Source organism: Vicia villosa, linkage group LG6 (genome assembly GCF_029867415.1).
Source record: "Vicia villosa cultivar HV-30 ecotype Madison, WI linkage group LG6, Vvil1.0, whole genome shotgun sequence".
Classification (NCBI taxonomy): Eukaryota; Viridiplantae; Streptophyta; class Magnoliopsida; order Fabales; family Fabaceae; genus Vicia; species Vicia villosa.
Window position 1 is genome coordinate 95,150,879 of NC_081185.1, and position 20,617 is coordinate 95,171,495.

At 38.4% G+C, this 20,617-nt stretch overlaps 1 protein-coding gene across 1 annotated transcript; it reads left to right on the plus strand.

Moving 5' to 3' along the window:
* The first annotated feature begins 12,077 nt into the window (after positions 1 to 12,077).
* Positions 12,078 to 19,175, plus strand: LOC131609347 (E3 ubiquitin-protein ligase HAKAI homolog). Its single transcript, XM_058881027.1, has 4 exons — positions 12,078 to 12,218; positions 12,465 to 12,807; positions 13,879 to 13,937; positions 17,981 to 19,175. Exons 2-4 carry the CDS (start codon positions 12,553 to 12,555, stop codon positions 18,969 to 18,971), a joined length of 1,305 nt encoding a protein of 434 aa, XP_058737010.1. The 5' UTR covers positions 12,078 to 12,218; positions 12,465 to 12,552; the 3' UTR covers positions 18,972 to 19,175.
* Positions 19,176 to 20,617: the final 1,442 nt, after the last annotated feature.

Below are 20,617 nucleotides of genomic sequence, written 5' to 3' on the forward strand. Positions count from 1 at the left end.
TCATGAATTAGGGTTATAATTTTATCACATTCTTTATTTTTAGGCTAATAATTATTTTAGGCTAATTAATTTATTTTTAGGCTAATAATTATTTTAGGCTAATTAATTTATTTTTAGGCTAATAATTATTTTTAGGCTAATTAATTTAATTTTAGGTTAATTAATTATTTTTAGGTTTTCAAACCATGATTTTATTTTTGGCTAACTATTTTTCATCATGACTATTAATCACTGTTTTTACTAACCCTTTTTATTATAAATATTTTAAAAATCAGGGTTTGTCCTGTTGTTTTCAAAAACCTTTTAATTTCCCTTTATTTTTTTTGCCTTTTTAATTTCATTCGCCTTTTTATTAACTATGGTTAACTTGTTCCCCATTTGGGGTTTGCCTTTTATTATGTTTATTTTATTCATTTGCCTAATTTCTGTATCTGCCCCAAAGCCTTGTAATAGTTTAGGTTTATATTTCCTGCCTCTATTTTCCCTGCAGGTGTTTATTGTAATAGTTTAGGTTTATATCTCCTGCCTTTATTTTTCTGCCCACAGGTGTTTATTGTAATAGCGTAGGACTTTTAATTCTACCTTTATTTTTTAACTGCGTGGTTAGTAATCTTAGGGAGTGCAAGTCTTGTTTAAAATAAATTAGCTCACTAATTATAAGATAAATATCTGAATTGAATCACGTGATTGTTGCACTCACACACCTTTAGGGTAATCCCTCTTGTTGCCTGGGCCTTATGATTCTGTTGCCTCTAATTATACTAAATAATAGTCAAGTCCCTCGATTCCGAGGATACCTAAAGCAAGATTGCCTAAAGAGATTGAAAATCATCTAGTCCCTCGAAGTTGCCTCGGTAAAAGATGATTGTCCCAATTGCTAAGGCATCCTCGCATGATGCCTAAAAAGATTAATGACTATTATATCCTTTCCTTAGACTACCTGCCTTCTTTATGGCAGGGGACAGTCTTATGGCGAACGATACTTTTCTCGATGACCCTTAACATCCAATTGAAAGACTTCCTGCCCTCTCATGGTACGGATAGACCCTTTCACCCTGAAAAGCTAAAAGAACAAATTTAAAAACTTAGGGTAGTTGCTAATAATCGCTTGCTCTAAATTCAAAATCTTTTTCCCACTCTTTTCAAAATCAAATTCAAAAAGACTACGCTTATTTACAAGCTAAAGTTCTTCTTCGAAATCTTTTCTTATTCACACACTACTTTTCAAACAATTCAAACATTTTAAAAAACAAAGTGAGCTAAGCAATTAAGAGCCCATGGATAACCATGGATACAAAGGGTGCCTTACACCTTCCCTTTGTATAAATTACCCCCCGAACTCAAAATTTCTTTTAAAAGGTTTTTTCTGTTCTTTTAGCCTTTCTTAATTGGATAAAATAAAAGTCGGTGGCGACTCTTGCTTAACCGCACATTTCTTTACAGTCAGGTCACCGTATTACAGGTCCGATTAAGTTAATCTCCGAAAGAGATTCATAACACCCTTCAAAAGACTCATCCTTCATCATCGAATTAATACCACTCTTCGCTTTCGAGATAACCCTCCCTTTTTCCTTTCTCTTGCTCCTCTTAATCAAATTTGATTTATGCTTGAACCCTCTCCCCCACCAAAATCCAGAAGATTTTTGAACTTAACAATTTTCCCCTTTCTTTTCTTATTTTTCAAAGAACAATCAACATACTCAATATTTTTACCTGTCGAGATTGAATCACAAGATTCTGAACCACCACCGGCCTCCATCAAAATCCTCTTACCCGAACCCTCCCTCCTAGCCTTTCTAACCGCCTTATCAAACGATCCCGGCATTGAAGCCTTACTAGAATGGTGCAAAATATGGTCAGCCCCACTAAAACCTTCAGAACAAGGCACTGCTGCAATCGCTGGGGAAGAATTCCCCCTACTCTTATTTAAACACTCACCCCTGTTGAAAGGAACCGTAACGTTTACAGAGTTCTGCACAGCCACACATAAATCCTTCCTTATTTCTGCCCCTCTACTGACCACTGAATTAATAGCAACAAGAAACAGGATATTATCCACCGGATGATTAGTCTCCCCACACGCCGAAAAATCTTGAATGCTATCAGAAGATGAATCAACCTTAAACATCATCTCACTCCGCCCAGAATCATCGTCGGACCTAAAATCATCAGAACACACAGAATCCGAGGATTCTGGCCCAGGGAAAAGATGTCGAGAAATACTTGGCTGAGTTCGGTTTGACGGCGTTACCTCCTTGATCGCGAGCGAAAAAAGTTTCCCATCTACCAAGACCCTCACTGTTTCTGGAATTTTGACCTCTAATCCCAAAGAAATCTGAATCCTTGCCACCTCCATAGAATGTCCTTCTGCAGTGCTAGAATCAATACAAATCAAACTCCCCAACAACGCAGCCAGACTCGAAAAGAATTCCCCACTCCAAGCCAGAGGCAAAATCCCGTAAATGTTCAACCAAGTCGCGCGAGACGAGTCCACATCTTCCAACTTCCAAGGAGCAATTTCTGAAAACCAATCTTTCCACCATTCTTCACCCTCCTTAATGAAAGACTCCATGATACCGTCTTCAGATTCTTCCAATAAGCACTTGTTCGCACCCAACGGCGTCACTTTGATCGCGAAGAAACCTGCTTTTTCAATACATCTCTGTAAACTACCTGCTGAGCCATGACATCTCAAGCATCCGACAAATGCCTTAGACAAACGGAACCTAACGCTTTCCTTCGACGAAAATTCCAGACTTATGGAAGGAACAGATTGCCTACTTACAGGGACTTTCTCGGACAATGCCTCAGCAAACGTTCTTCGATCCCTGCTTCCCTCTCCCAACCTCCTACCAGCCCCCAAAAGAAACTTCGGTTGTCCACCGCATGGGACTTCTCGAATAAACCCAGGCCTTCCAAACCCTGCTTCCCTTCTATTCCTCTCAAACCGCGGCACATTGGCGTGCATCTTCTTCCCGTCAAACATAACGTTATCAACCTTCACTGCTAGCAGCCTGTAACACCCCTCTAATAACCCGCGGCAAATAAACAATTATTAAATCAGAGTAACATGTAGAGAGGTATCACAATTCATAAAAATGAAAAAAAAAGCACACGTCAGTATAAGTCATGCATTCACTGAAACACCTGAGATCATAACTCATTAATCAAATTCATGTTTTACACAGCGGAAATACTTCATTAAGTCAACATTATATCATTAATGTATCAGACTTCAACCAAAACAAATAAATATAGAGTTACAATCAAAACTCCAAAACAAGTGTTCCCAGTGTTACAACTATCAGAGCATGACACCTGACGCTAACTAAAAACACTGACTCATGAGCTAATCCTCACCGAGTCGAACAGCCGCTATCCTCAATCTGAAAATGACAACATGTAAGGGTGAGTCTCGTCATAATTAACAAATGTTATAAGGTTATAAAGCAATAACACGTCACAGTTGCATCATTCACCCAATTGTTTCATAAACAGACATTCAAAACAGGTCAAGCAACAACCAACGCATCATCAACATTTACAACACTGGAATACATCCAATCATGTTATAAATTATGCATATGAATGAACTGACACTATGCATGTGGTACCAACATCATCCAATGGGAATAACCCATGACCGATCCAACATCATCCAGATACGGCCCTGCCAGCACAGATTCCACACAATGGGAATCATGCCCTTTACTGATCCAACACACCCTTATGGATACAGTATCGTCAATGAATATGAATGAATGCAACATATATAACATACTTATACCATCATCACCATCATCATCATCAATATCATCATCATCATCAAGTATGTTCATATATATTAACATCATTCAATCACAATTCTATCATCATCATATAGAAAACATACACGTATTTGCACCAATCATCATCATCAATAAGAAATAGCATACATGTATTCTCATCATTCTAAGATCAATCAATCATCATCATATAGATTATTCAATAAGGTTCGTTTAGCTCAAAACGACACATTAAACGGACCAACGCTTAAAAAGTTATGCATCTTTGAACTTTTCAAATATCTCAAAGCAATCAACAGCACGCGGCGCCATCTCAGTTCGCGGCGCGAACTGAGCATCCAAAAAAATCCTTGGCTCTCTGCCAAGCTATTCGCGGCGCAAACATCTACACGCGGCGCGAAGCGAGGAAAAAGTTACGCCTTCGCGGCGCCAACACGGGTACGCGGCGCGACCTGTGCGTATCACAAATTCCTGGCATTCTGTCCAACTGTTCGCGGCACACCCTATGTACGCGGCGCGAACCGGTAATTTCAGAAACCCCAACCTGCAGAAAACAACATTCTACACATTCCAAACTCACCCAATTCATACCAGTACGAACCTAGGGAAATAGAATGCACAAACAACACGAAAAACACCTCATAATACATCAATCACGCATCAATTGAGACCATAACAACATAGATATCATGGATTCAAATATAGGGATCAAACATCATACTATTTGACTCAATCCCTAAACCTATCATATGACTCAATTGACCCGAATGCTACATCTATTCAGAATTATCAACCCCTAACCCGATAATAGATGATAATCAGACAAGTCCCCCTTACCTTAGACAAATTTCTTGATTCTTGGTCTCTCCCTCTACCGTTCTCCTTCACGTTCCTCGTTCTTCAGACTTCTGTTCTTTCACGTTCTTTCTTTGTTTTCCCCAAACCAAATGTTTTATGAAAACAAATGATAAAATTAGTAAAAAGGATTATTAAATCACCCCTCCTTCTTTTACTATTTCCTCATGTGGCCCAAATGCCAAAACCATTATTTATTCATTATTTTCAAAAAATCCTTAATAATTCTAATTATTAATTCAATATTCCGATTAAATTAATATTAAAATTATACGGGCGTTACACAGCCTAACATCTACCACATCAGAGAATCTAGCGAAACCGAACCGGTTCCCAAACCTGTCCCTTCTTGGAGCTATCGAAACTTCATAGATTTTCCCTAAACACCCAAACACCCCATACAGATCCTTAGCTTTGCATCTATCTGGAAAGTGAGAGATGAAAATAGAATCAACCTTGATATCATCAGTCTTCTTTCCCTTCGTGTATGTGTCCCATTGAGGAATCCAATTCCGGAATACTTTCTTTCTAGCAATAGCCCAATAATTATCGCGTTGCTGAGGGAAACCACACATGATGAAAACAACACTCGAACCTGAGAAAAAACAAAATACAGAAGCGAACAAGCAGAAACCACAAAGATACTGCAGACAGAAACACCAAAAAGCAAAGCGAGAAGAGAACGATTGCGGAAACCCCGAAAAGACGGTAAACCCACAGCCCTAAATAGAAACCATAAACAACCCTTCGATAAGGTCCCTGAACCCTAAAGCCAGGAGTTTAAACCAAAATCGAATTGAAGTATGGATCCTTTCTAGAAGCTTAGAGAGAAAACCGACTGGAGAAACGCAGGTGGGGGCTGCCAGAAGTCTATCGGAAGCCACCAGACATCTTCGTTTTGGACTGTTAAATTTATTTATAAATATATATACTCCTTTTTTTTCCTCCTGATATTTTATTCAACTTGATTTTTTTCGAAGATTTTTAATGAGATAAATGTTAATAACTTTTAATCCTTCCTACTTGAATTCCGGTATAGTTCCTCCAAAATTTATAATTTTATTATTTTTTTTAAAATTCGAAAAATAAAAGTATAAGTTATATATCATTAAAAAAGACACAACACTGATTTTTCAATATAAATATGAAGCGACTAAGGTTATGTTTTAGAGTATGGAAGAGGAAAGAGGGGAGTGCTTTGAAAAATAGGATTAGGAAAAAAATTTGTTTGGAGAATTTGATTTTCTTTATAACACCAAAAATTCTCTAATTTGATAAACTCAAAATTTGTATTAAAAAAAACTATTTAAATTTAAAATAGGGAGATAATTTTGTGAAACAACTAAAAAATGTAATTAAGTCTAATTATTTTTAATAATTTTTATTATTCTCATATAAATAATTTTTATTTTTTACTTTTATAATGATAAAATATTAACTCTCAATATTTGTAAAAGTTTTAATTAAAAAATTAATTTAGAGCATGTCTGTTTCAACTTTTTTAAAAATAATTTTTATTTTAAACAATTATAAAGAATATTTTAAAAAAACCTTAAATAAAAGATTGGTTTAAATAGTTATTATATTAGATATTTTATTTTTAATAAATTATTAAAATTTGAAGTTATTTTAAATAATTTTTCATAGAGAAAAAGGGACATGCACTGACAGTGTAAAATATTTTACACTGTCAACCAATCACAACCATGTATCTAATTAAAACACAATTTTATTTTAAAAAAACTAATATGACATGGCAAATGTAAGGATTTAGATTGGTTGTGTGTGTAAAATTAGTTTACACTGTCAGTGCACTACCTTTAAACTCTTTTTCATAAAAGTTATTTTTAAAAGAGAAAATAGGTGATGCAGTGACAGTGTAAAACTCTTTTACACTATCAACCAATCATGACTATGAATCAGGACAAATCACACTGTAATTTAAAAAAAAATTATATGACATGACAAAACGATTTGTTTCTGTTGGATGATTGTTAGCACCCCCAGTAACAACAACACTGATGCAGAACAAATAGAAGATACCAATACTGAAGCCCAGCCCAACAGAGGAGAAAGACCCACTCGCATAAGGACAAGGCCCAAATATCTCAACAATTATGAATAAAAGTAGATTACCAAAGCTGTACTATCCTAGGATTCTAGAAGGAATACAGCTCACCTAATAATATTGTTATCTTTCATTCCGTTAGAATATTTGCAAAGGATCCACTATCAATCCCTACAATTTAGGCTAGCCATTGGATTGATTGTGAGAATCTTTCATCTGCTGTACTTAATTTGCTATTTAAAGAGCAGTAGAATGATGAATAAAGTAAGAAATATTTCATTAGCTACTGTAGTTGTTCAGGAGGTATCCTTGTCCTATAACTCAAGGAAGTTCTTACTTAACAATTGGTGCTTTCCATTGATCCTCCCTTTCCATGGCAGCACGTCCCACAAACGCAGAACGTTTGGATGACTTAACTGAGAAAGTTGATCTCATCCTCCACCAAATCGCTACCCTCACCACCACCCCAACACCGCCACCACCACCACCCACCCCACCACCACACCCACGCCCTCACATAAAGCTTGAAGTCCCCCGTTTCAATGGCACCGATGCCATGGGGTGGATCTTCAAAATCACCCAGTTTTTTGATTACCACAGAACACCAGAAGAAGAGAGACTTACCGTAGCTTCCTTTTACATGGAAGGACCTGCTCTGAGCTGGTATCAATACATGTTCCGTAACAACCTTATCACCACCTGGTTCGAGCTTTTGCACGCCATTGAAGTGTGCTTCGCACCAAGCTATTACGACGATCCTAGTCAAGCCCTTTTTAAACTTTCCCAACGCGGTACTCTCAACCAATACCTCCACGATTTCGAAAGACTAGCCAACCGAATCGTCGGTCTTCCAACCCCCTTCATCCTCAGCTGCTTTATCTCTGGCCTCTCTCCGGAGATCCGCCGTGAGGTACAAGCTCTCCAACCTAACAATCTATCCCAAGCCACCGCTTTGGCCAAAATCCAAGAAGATAAGCTGGAAGAACATCGCCGCGGCTTTAAACACAAAACTGCACCTTCTTCAAACAACCCACCATCCACTACCCTCTCCACCATCCCTACCACAAACCCTACACAACCACGACCCCAATTCCGCAAATTATCCTCTGAAGAAATGTCATCCCGCCGCGAAAAGGGGCTCTGCTACAATTGTGAAGAAACATTTATACCAGGGCATAAATGTAAAGGCCGCTTCTTCATCCTTATTGCAGACGAACCAGATCCGGAAACCTCACCACCTGACCCTTCCTTATCTATTCCCACCGAACCAGCTGACCTTACCACCACCAACAACCTTGACGGTCAAATCAGCTTCCATGCCCTTTCCGGCTCCGCCGCTACCGCCACCATCCGCATCCTTGGCCAAATCGCTAATCACTCCGTCACAGTCCTCATAGACAGTGGAAGCACTCACAATTTTATACAAAGTAGAGTTGCCAAATTTCTTAACCTTCCATCGTCCCCTGTTAACACACTTAAAGTCATGGTGGGTAACGGTCATCTCTTGGAATGCCAACAACTATGTCATGACGTGGCATTAAATCTGCAAACACACCCCTTCACTGTTGACCTCTACGTTTTACCTCTTAGTGGGGCTGATATCATACTTGGGGCCCCATGGCTTAAATCCTTAGGCCCAATTATGATGGACTACTCCTCCCTGACACTTTCCTTTACATACAATAATACCCCAATTCTCCTCAAGGCAGATGCCAACCCAGGCCCACTTTCCATTTCAGCCCACCAACTTAAACGCTGTGTACAAACTAATTCAGCATCAGAATTTTTTCACATTCAAATCCTTCAACCCGACCCACCACCCACTCCACACCATATTCCCTCCATCAACACACTATTGCTGAAACATTCAGCCCTCTTCAACCCTAACCCAGATCTTCCACCCTCACGCCATACGGACCACCGTATCACATTACAACCAACCTCTTCTCCAGTTTCGGTCAAACCTTACCGCTACCCTTTCTCTCAAAAAAATGAAATCGAAAAACAAGTCAAGGAGATGCTCCACCATCAACTCATACGACCCAGCCGCAGCCCCTTCTCTTCTCCGGTTCTCCTTGTTAAGAAGAAAGACGGAACATGGCGTTTCTGTGTGGACTATAGAGCTCTTAACGCCATCACCATACGCGACCGCTTTCCAATGCCCACCATTGATGAGTTACTTGATGAACTCGGTGGTGCTTCATGGTTCTCTAAATTGGATTTACGCCAAGGTTTTCACCAAATACGAATGCACGAAACAGACATTGAGAAAACAGCATTCCGAACTCACCAAGGACATTACGAATACCGTGTAATGCCCTTTGGGCTCTGTAACGCACCCTCTACATTCCAGGCGGCTATGAATGACCTTCTACACCCTTTTCTCCGCCAGTTTGTTGCTGTTTTCTTCGACGATATACTGGTTTACAGCCTTTCCCTAGAACTCCATCTCATCCACCTAGAACAAGTCCTCACTAAACTGCTTGAAGGCAAATTCTTCCTTAAACAGTCTAAATGTTCCTTTGCCCAACGCCAACTGGTTTACTTAGGACATATCATATCCATTAATGGCGTACAACCCGAACCCTCCAAAATCCAAGCTACGATTGAGTGGCCCCAACCCAAATCCATTAAAGCCTTACGCGGTTTCCTTGGCCTAACCGGTTTTTACAGAAAGTTTGTCAAAGGATACGCTTCAATTGCCGCACCTCTCACAGCCTTACTTCGCAAAGATGCATTCATATGGTCCCCTGAAGCCCAAACCTCATTTGACCAACTCAAACTTGCCATGAACCAAACTCCCACCTTGGCCTTACCCAACTGCTCAATCCCTTTTGACATTGAGACCGACGCTTCAGGAAACGCTATGGGTGCCGTTTTGATGCAAAATTCTCATCCCATTGCCTTCTTCAGCCAACCTTTTTGTAACAAACTCCAACGTTCCTCCACCTATGTTAGGGAACTCCACGCCATCACTACCGCCGTCAAAAAATGGAGGCAATATCTCTTGGGACACCGATTCACCATCTTTACTGATCATAAGAGCCTCAAGGAACTTCTTTCACAAGTGATACAAACTCCTGAACAACATACATATCTTGCAAAGCTTCTCGGCTATGATTATTCAATCCAATACAAAACTGGAAAGAGTAACGTAGTCGCCGACGCACTATCACGAGCGCCAGAAGGCCTAGGTACGCTTCTCTCTTTCTCTATTCCTCACTTCCTCTTTCTTGATCATCTCCGCAAATCTCTTCAAACCAGCCCCACCTTCCACAAACTCTTCAAAGACATACAAAACAATCCCTCATCACACCCAAACCATAAAATCCACCAAGGCCTTATTCTCTACAAAAACCGTATCTGGCTAGACCAACACAGTCCCTTTTGCACACAATTACTAGAAGAATTCCATTCCACACCCTTAGGTGGACACATGGGCATCACCAAAACCCTTGCACGTCTCAAGTCCAACTTTTTCTGGGAAGGCCTTAGAAACAGTGTCCAAACCTTTATCACCAACTGTCCCACTTGCCAACAAACCAAACACATCACAAAAAAACCAGCAGGCCTCCTTCAACCCTTAACCATACCGTCAGCAATCTGGGAAGATTTATCTTTAGACTTCATAACGGGTTTACCTACTTCCCACGGCTTCTCTGTCATCCTTGTAGTCGTGGACAAATTTTCCAAAGGAGTGCACTTAGGCGCATTACCTACTCACTTCACCTCATTTAAAGTTGCCACTCTGTTCATGGATATCGTTTGCAAGCATCATGGCTTTCCTAAGAGTTTAGTCTCAGACCGCGACCCAATATTCATTAGTCGCTTCTGGCGGGAACTCTTCAAACTGTCTGGTACACAACTGAGAATGAGTACCGCCTACCACCCCGAGACAGATGGACAAACAAAAGTCTTCAATCGAGTCTTGGAACAGTACCTTAGAGCATTTGTTCATAAACAACCCAATCAATGGTATACATACCTTGCCCTTGCTGAATGGTCATACAACACTTCAATCTATTCCTCTACTGGATACTCACCTTTTGAGATCACCTTTGGGAAATCTCCACCCAACATCCCTCACTACTTATTGGGATCTTCCACCATAGAAGCAGTAGATTCACTTCTCACATCCAGACAACACCTCATCACCAAACTACAAAACACCCTCTCTAAAGCACAAGCACGCATGAAACTTTATGCTGACACTAAAAGACGTGACGTATCATTCAATGTGGATTCATGGGTCTATGTCAAACTTCGCCCTTATCGCCAGAAATCTGTTCACACTTCTTCCTACACCAAGTTATCCCAAAGGTTCTATGGTCCTTTCAAGATTATAGAACAAATTGGACCGGTCGCATATCGTCTGGACCTCCCAGCATCCTCAAAAATTCACCCTGTATTCCATTGTTCCCTTCTCAAACCCCATCATGGCCCAATCAACCACAATACTCCTTCATTACCTCCTACTGCCTTCAACAATCATCCCATCATCACCCCTCTCTCAATACTGGATTCTAAATGGGATGCATCAACAGATCCCCCTACCCGTATGGTTTTGGTTCAATGGCAGGGACTTAATCCGGAAGACACTAGCTGGGAAACTTGGACACACATTTCAGATACTTACCACCTTGAGGACAAGGTGATTTTCCCAGGCAGCGGTGATGTTAGCACCCCCAGTAACAACAACACTGATGCAGAACAAATAGAAGATACCAATACTGAAGCCCAGCCCAACAGAGGAGAAAGACCCACTCACATAAGGACAAGGCCCAAATATCTCAGCAATTATGAATAAAAGTAGATTACCAAAGCTGTACTATCCTAGGATTCTAGAAAGAATACAGCTCACCTAATAATATTGTTATCTTTCATTCCGTTAGAATATTTGCAAAGGATCCACTATCAATCCCTACAATTTAGGCTAGCCATTGGATTGATTGTGAGAATCTTTCATCTGCTGTACTTAATTTGCTATTTAAAGAGCAGTAGAATGATGAATAAAGTAAGAAATATTTCATTAGCTACTGTAGTTGTTCAGGAGGTATCCTTGTCCTATAACTCAAGGAAGTTCTTACTTAACAATGATAGTGTAAAAAAAATTTACACCGTCAGTGCACTATCTTTAACCTCTTTTTAAAATATATATATTTTAAAAAAAATTACAATTTCTACTTTTTATATTTATGTTATAAAATGTTAAATTTAATTTTTCAATTTATTAAAAGATAAATTTAATTCTTTTAATATTTTAAAAAACATTTTTGTAAAATTCCTTGTTAAAAATATTTTTTTTTTTTAAAATCTTTTTAAAGCTAGTACGTAAAAATATTCTGATTCGAATTATTTTTACCCCTAGTTAAAACGAGTCATTGTTTCGACACAAAAAGTGTAGTATTAGTTTATGAATTGCAGAAAACCAACAGTTTCATATACCGCGCCTGCGTCGCAACTCTACGAACGAAGAACGTTACAGCGATTCATCAACTTTCTCAGTTCACGTTAGTTTCTGCAATTAATCTTTCTTCTTATTCTCCAATTTTATCTTAAACCTAACTATGAAAAAAATAAACCCCTTTTTTAATTTAGGGTTTACTTGCTAATCATTTTTCCTTTTCATTTGTTTTGTTTGTTGTTTGCATTATTTTTTTTGCCTATGAATACAGGCTTCAGTAATCTGATGTTAATGTTAACCATTTTCTGTTTTTAAATCTAAAAGGGTTTTTCCGTTTGTTAATTTTTTACAGAAGGTGAATACTTTGGTATATTTTGTTCCCAATTAGAAATTCTAAATTGAAAGAGGTTAGGCTTTTAGGGAAGAAGTTGATTTGAAATATGCTTCAGATTCGGCTTAGCAAGACTTCTGCCTCTGATGGGTCGGCAGGGGTGAAGCAATCACCGGTAGAGACTGTTACAGTTGCGTGCCCTGACCATCTGGTTCTTGCTGATCTTCCTGTTGCAAAGGGCATTGGTACACCTTCTACTGGTTCTCTTGTTAGGAATGTGGGTCGTAGATCCCGACGCCAGCTTGGTGAGCGAGTTCATTTCTGCGTTCGGTGTGATTTCCCGATTGCTATTTATGGGAGGCTGGTAATTACTTTCTTACGTTGTTAACTGTTTTTAAATTGAGATTTCTGGTTGTTAGGATAGTTTTAATCACTACAAGATATAGATCATTGTCTATTATAACTTTTTCATTCAGGCATAGTTTCAAAAGTGTTTTTTTTGTCTTCTCTTTCGTGATTTATTATTTTCTCTAGCTTTAGGATGTAACCGTGAAGAAAATGTGGTTGGGCTTAACTGAACCCTACAAAACCAGCTTGTAGGGTGATGATTGCTCCCCACTTATAAGCACATGTTCAGGCCATATATCGTCCGATGTGAGACTCTTAACACATGTTCAGGCCATATATTGTCCGATGTGAGACTCTTAACACACCCCCTCACACCCTGGACTGAACATCTGAAGCATGGAAACAAATGGTGGGTGACCCGATAGTAGAAACCTGATAGCAGGTGGGTTTAACTCAACCCTACAAAACGAGTTTGTAGCGTGAGGATTGCCCCCACTTATAAGTACATGTTCAAGCCACATATTGTCCGATGTGGGACTCTTAACACTATCCACTCCGAAAATGTAATGTAGAAAAGAAATTTTATCAATGAGAATGTTATCTAAATTGCTGAATGGTAATTTGCTGTAGTAGTGGGCACTACACTAATTATTTTTTCCTCATATGCATAGGATTTTTCAAATGAAACTTATATGTGAATATGAGCTGTCGTATGTCCTTGTGTGCCATTGACTTGGTCTTGACGTTTCTTTTTTCTACTTGCCTCGAAATATATTACTATTACTATAATGGCCCCATGGTTCTATTCGTTAGCATTTATAGATGACACTCGTTATTTCTTCAATGGCTTTATTGTTTATCAGAAATTTGGTTGAAAATCACAAAATGTATTTTATACTTGCATCAAAACACACTTTTATCTTGTATAGTTTACAGTTCTAGATGTTATGGACACCTCCGGTGGGGATTTGTTTAATGACGAGGCTGCTATATTTAAAATTTTGATTGTGATTTTTCTTGCAGAACATATAATAGAACTCGTTAATTTCCTTGATGTTAGCTTACTATATGTTTTATGGTCTTGCAGAGCCCTTGTGATCATGCTTTCTGTCTCGATTGTGCTAGAAGCGATTCACTGTGCTACCTGTAAGTATATTTCTTATCTTCTGCTCTTCATACTGCTAAGTATTGGAAAACATTGACACTTCACTTTGAAGCTTTATGTTTGCTAATTATTTCATTTGCAATGTCTGTATTTGTTAGTTTCAGCCTAACCCGTGGTCTTTTTGCCAATTTCTTTCACACATTTCATTTACTAAGTTGAAATGTCTTCGGTAACTGCCCGTACTGGCGTCCTAATTCATTTTCCAATTTTACCTGAAATTTTTAAAAAATAATTTACAGCAGCAGTTTTTACCTTTCTGTCAAACCCTTGTTGCCAGATCTGTCAATCCAAAAATCTAAATCCTCTAGATTTTATTCTGAAGTGGTTAACACAAGTCTAGCAAAAGTAACTGCATAGAGGAGTTTTCCCGTTGCAAATTATTACTTAATGAAAGAATTGGTAAACCTGGTATGTCACTGAAACACAAAAAACAATGGAGAAAGTAAGAGATGATGTGAGATGAGAAGAGACGGAAAAAAAAGCAAGAGCAACTGCTGAAGAGAAAAATTCTGTGGTTGCATTCTGCAGTGAGGTGGCTATTAGAAAATATTTGCCACTGTTGTATGCAGTAATCGTCTTGTTTGCATGCTGTTGTCCGCTGTTTGAGTTCTCTGTTTGCTACTCTGACTTCGTTTCTCAATCATTGCCCCTCTGTTAGTTGTTTTTTAAGTTTCTTTTACTCATTAACTAAGTTGATTTGTAACAGTGTCGCTTATGCCTTTCATTTTCCAATCAAGAGGTGTATTGTATTTCTATGGGGATGCATTAAACTTTCCTTTGTTATATTATTTTCATTATTTGATTTTTTTTAGGACGTACAATTTTGGAATTCATTCTCAACTATTTACCCACTTTTTTCAAGTCCCTCTACTTATCCACTTGTTGACTCTTCTAACCTTATTCATGTTCTTTACCCGTAGAGCTTGTCGTGTTGGGATAGTTGATTTATAACATGATATCAAGTGGTCTTGATAGGATCCTTATCTATACACATAGGTCCAAACATCCAGTGCCCACTTAGAGGAATAGAGGGAGAGTTAGTTATGATGTGGTGCTGGATTCTAGGAAATCAGTTAGAGGCAAAAGGAGCATGTTGTGGGTGAGAGTGTAGTGAGGGTCATGGTTGTTAATTGCCAAGAGTTTGTTAGGAGAATTATTTCTCTCGTTGTGCTCCTCAATTCCATAAATAATAATATTCCTTCACTCATAATTTTGCGGGTTCTATCTGTTGTGCTCCTCAATTCTATCTGTTGGAATTTCTGCATTAATTGCGGCCGTTTGGCTTGCCATAATTGCAGCCTCCAACACCTTCATAGTGTTGGGTTTGAAGGGGTGGATTTAGTCCCACATTGCTTAGAGATATGGCCTGTGTTGTGTTTATAAGTGGGGGCAATCCTCACCTTACAAGCCGGTTTTGTAGGGATGAGTTAGGCCCAACCCAAATTCTGAGACTATCTATCAATTATCCGACCTGCTAGGTTATCGAGAGAAGCTATCGAATTGGCGATGTCCCTCATGACACTAGAGATGTCTGAACGTTTCGATGCGCTGGAAGTGAGGATCACTGCAGCGGAGGACTCCCTGCAATACTGCAACAAATGATGGGGAATTTTGTCAAATCATATTGATGGAGTTCACAAACTGTTAGATCGACATTCCTCCGGAAGTGTGTATTCATGCTCTTACACAGAAGATTCTGTTTCTGAATCCAAGTTGACAATGAAGAAGGAAGTAGATCCAGATGGGAATGGGTTTTTGAAGGTCAAACTTTCTAAACCGGTTTCCCAAGAAAAGAATTAGCGATAGCTTTAGGTGCGTGCGACCCAACATAGATGTTAGAAAAGAATGAAGGAAAACCAAATGATCTCAGGCTTGAAGGTCAAACAAACCCTTTCTCTGGCAAATGAAGTGGTCCAATAAGTTGTAAGAACAACCAAAATAAGGGTGATAACTCCCCATAAGGTTATTGCAAGGAAGGAGGGAGTGAAAGCTTCAGATGTGTGGACCTCAGTTAACCTAGTAAATCATCCTGCGCCGATACTTCCAAAACAAACACAACCGCCCGGGTTACTGGATCTGGGTGACTATGGAAACAATGGTTCAGTTGTACTGCTGGTAAATCCATTGGAACCATAGGAGAAGGCATCAAGTAAACCGACTCGGTTGAAGGCGGAAGAGAGATTACAATGGAATTCGGTCACAATCACACAACCTGCAAAGCTGCTGGACACTAGTAAGTTCTTGGGAGGTCCAGCTATTCTCCCACCTCCACCAAAAGGAAACACAATTACAGTCAAGGAGACTCAAATAACTAGATGTGAAGTCATGCTTCCACCACCACTGGACCCTCCAGACACAATCTCACATGTGATGATTTATGAGTTGCAAATGGTAGGCAAACTGTTGCGATAAATGCAGCGCCACCAAAAGGCAACAAAATGGAAGTCAAGGAGATTCAAACAACTCGATGTGAAGTCATGCTTCCACCATCACTGGAGCCCCCCGATACAATCTCACATGTGGTGGTTTGAGTCGCAAATAAAAGCAAACTGCTCGGGAGTGAACACAGATATACATTTCTCCGAGAACAGCAAACCCATTCTTGGAAGGAAGGAGTCAGGGGTAAAACGGATAATTTGTGAGTTTGGTCTTATTCTAAACTTAGTGGGTCAGGCCCAAAATAAATGCTGTAAATGGGCGTGGGAAATTAAAGTATAGGGAAGAGTAGAACCACCACAGTTGGCCCATATGATTGATAGTCCACATGTTCAAAAAATAATGTTCACACAAGGGTTACTCTTTTTGGTCCGACCTTATAAGATATTTTATAATATTCTAACACGACACAATTCAGAATCTGAGGTAAATCCAACGGGAAAGTGAAAACACGATGCCAAACCTTGTTTCCGTCTCTGGTGCGCGCTCCATTCTGTTGCGGCATTCTCTGAATCAAACAGTGTTTTCTCTCCAAACTAGTGTGGTCTGCATGGTGCACCTGGTGCGAAATCCTGTGACGCGTACGCTGTCTCAGTTTCATGATGTGGATTCCTGATCTAGGTCCTCTTAGAGAAAAAGAGTAAGAGTTAGTCATGATGTGGATCTGGATTCCAAGAAATAATTTAGAGGGAAGGAGAATATATTGTGGCTGAGAGTAGCGAAAGTCTTGCTTGTTAATTGCTAAGTAGGAGTCTAAGGCTCCGGGCTATCCTTTACTTGTTGTACGAGTCACTATGCTTCCTCATTATTTTCGCGACTTCTATCAAGTCTAGAGTTTGAAAGAAGTCTAGGTAACTCTGAATTGTATAATTGAGAGAGTACAGAAGATAGGATTCAAGAGAGATGAAACTGAGAATCTGTAAATATTTCATGAATTGTTTGTCTGTACTATACAACATAGATTCATAGAGAATACGACCTATCATAAGTTGCAACTTCCTAGCTGACTCAGCCTAACAGAACTAACTAGTAAATTAGTAATTGAAGACAAAATCAGCACAAACTTTAGTAAATTTGTAATTGAAGACAACACTCAGCACAAACTTTAGTAAATTTGTAATTGAAGACAACACTCAGCGCAAGCTGTAGTAGTTTAGTAATTGAAGACAACACTCGGAACATTATTTTATTTACAAGGTTATGTACAAGTGTAAGAAACATATTAGCTTTGCTCAAGAAATTTGAGCTGCTATATGAGCATCACTCTAATGGAATTCAGTTCTTTATGAGCTTGCGTCCACTAATAAAAAGCTTAATGTTAGCAAAAGATAGGGTAAGACTATTGCATTATCCAGGCTTTAAGGTCAATAGGCTCTTTCGTGATAGAGTATGTTAAATATAAAACTATTTGCATGCTTATATTGAAGAATTTGAATTTTTCGGATGATTGCTTCATGGTATCAACGTTAATGTTTGACCTTCAAGGATTACGTTATGCAATTGATAGCTTCCATGGGTAGAATTCCTCTTTTCTGTGTAGCATATTATTAGTATGTTAAAAAGGGTTTTCATCTTCCTTGGAACACAGGTGTGACGAACGAATCCAGAAGATTCAGACAGTCAAAGTGATGGAAGGAATCCTAATATGCGCCGCACCTCATTGTCTCAAGTCATTCTTTAAGAAAGCTGAGTTTGAATCTCATATCCATGAGAACCACGCCAATCTTGTTCGATCCAATGTAGATAAAGAAGATGGAAATGAGTCAGAGGCACAAAGTGTTAGGCAACCTGCAGCCTCAGATTCCACTGCTCGAGGCCCCCAAAGGCAAGTCTTTTCTCCGGGTTCAAATTCTCAACCCCATGATCTGGAAGACAGAACTCGTCGGCAGCCAGCAAGAGATCAAACTCCTTTAAGGCCAACAATGCAGCAAAAGCCACCATTTTTTGGCCAACAACAGCATCATCCTTCAGATACAATGTCTGGTTCTGTTGGAGGTATGCAACAGGGCTTTCATCAACAAAGTTTTGACATGCAGCAGCATCCCCCACAAGAACCTTCTCAGTTTACTGACAGGCCGCAATCAGTTGGTCCAGATAACTCATTTCCTGAGTATCCAACAATGCACCCAGGACAATCCACCAATATCCCGCCACACTCAAACCCAATGCTGAACCCACCTTTGCCATTCGGTTATCCCTCCTACCCGCAAGACCGAGCTCAGCCATTTTATGCTGCTCCCTATGATATGCCTAGGCAGGACTCAGCTTCTGATATGGGTGGAGACCCAAATTCATTAATGGGTTTCCCACAAGGTGGCCCAAATTTTCAAGGAAATTATTCCCAGCAATGGAATGCAGGAGGTGTTCCATTTGAACAAGCACAGGGTGGTGGTATGGTTGTGGATCCAAGGGATACCAAAGGATTACTGGCACCACCACAGCCCATGCACCTCCCACCACCTCCGCCGCCGCCAGCACACATGTTGAAACAGAACAACTATTCTGTTGAGCACGGACAAGATGGTCAGGGTTATGGTTGGCAGCATGATAGTCGTGACAGTTTTAGTGGCCAAGGCTAATAAGGTTTCCATTCATGCTTGGTATATGTATCTTGCATCTTTGAATTCTCTAAACTGCAATTTCTATTACATTTTGGCCTCTTTTTTTTTTGTACATTCTAATCAAATTGAGTTTTTCCTTTATTAATCAAAAAGTTTTTTTGTCCCATATGTGGTACTATATTCGCGAAATGAGAATACAATCAAATGTGTTGGAACTTGGAATGTATTGCTTTTCAACCTCATCAATTTTATTTTGATACGAGTGGTATCGCATACTTCAAGCTTGATAGAGAAGTAGAGGTATGAGTTAATATTCGACTGGAAACTCTTATAACTAGTAGGAGATCAACATTTTTGAGTTAATTATTTTCAAGATTCAAAATTAATCTCATTCATGCTGCTTTGATTTTGCTGAAGGCAAAAAATGCAGAAAAACAAAATAGAAAATCTATCATATCAAAAGCACAATTATTATCACAGAATTGAAATGAAATGGATCTATCATTAGCTCAACATCACAAAAGTTTCCAAATTTAACTTTTGATTGTGATAGAATTGATTTGAAAAGAATTGATGGAAACATAATTGACTAAGGAAGTTGATTGTTTGGTGATGATATAGTTTTTCAATTCTATTTGTATTGATTTTACTTCGAATTTCTAAATTTTGATTCGAAGCTCTATAGAATCTACACTAAACATACAGCCATAAAAGGGTTGTTGATGTTGAGTGTTGACTGAAATTGAAGTTTGCTTCGGGAAAGACCAATTACTTAACATAGGTTTTAGGTAGTGTTGGAGAGAGTCCGGGAATCAAGAATAAGGAGCCAATGGTTAGGAGGACCATAGGAAAGGGAAATGTGTTTCCCTTCAAATCTTTAAGAGAGAAGAATGTGTTGCAAGTGAAGTTACTTATAATTTAGGATAATTTTTTTTTTCTTCATAAAGTGACTTCTAGTTCAGAACAAAGAAAATATGTAGTACAATAGATTCATTGAAGATTGAAATAAAAACATTTGCATGGAAAAGCCATAGTTGAAATACCATAAGAATTTATTGTGTAGATAGCTAATGGATATAACGTGCATGAGTAGAAACCAATTACTACTTCAAAGCACAACAAAATACTATGAAAACTATTGAAAATTGAATTATAGAATAGCTTTCTTTTTGCGTGAAGAATAACTATCGGGACGGGAATTACAATGAATTAATTTGTGTTGGAGGGTGTAACTCTCGCCTATGAACTTATGTTTATGGTTTTATGGAGCTCTTGTCTCAACAAAGGAAAAAAATTCTTTAAAATCTTTCATAAATAAAAAAAAGTTTGTACCCTCTATAAATTATTTTATTACACATTTACACTAAACATACGTGAAAATGCAAAATATATTACATTTTAAAAAAGAAACATGATTCTATATTTTAATTCTCAGAGGATTTGTTTTTTATATATATATATATATATATATATATATATATATATATATATATATATATATATATATATATATATATATATATATATATATATATATATATATATATATATATATATATATATATATATATATTTTGTAAAAGCTTAATTTTTGTAAAAGTCATATGGTGTGAACTGTTTTTCATACCCTCTCTATGTAATATTTTTATTTATTTAATAAAAGA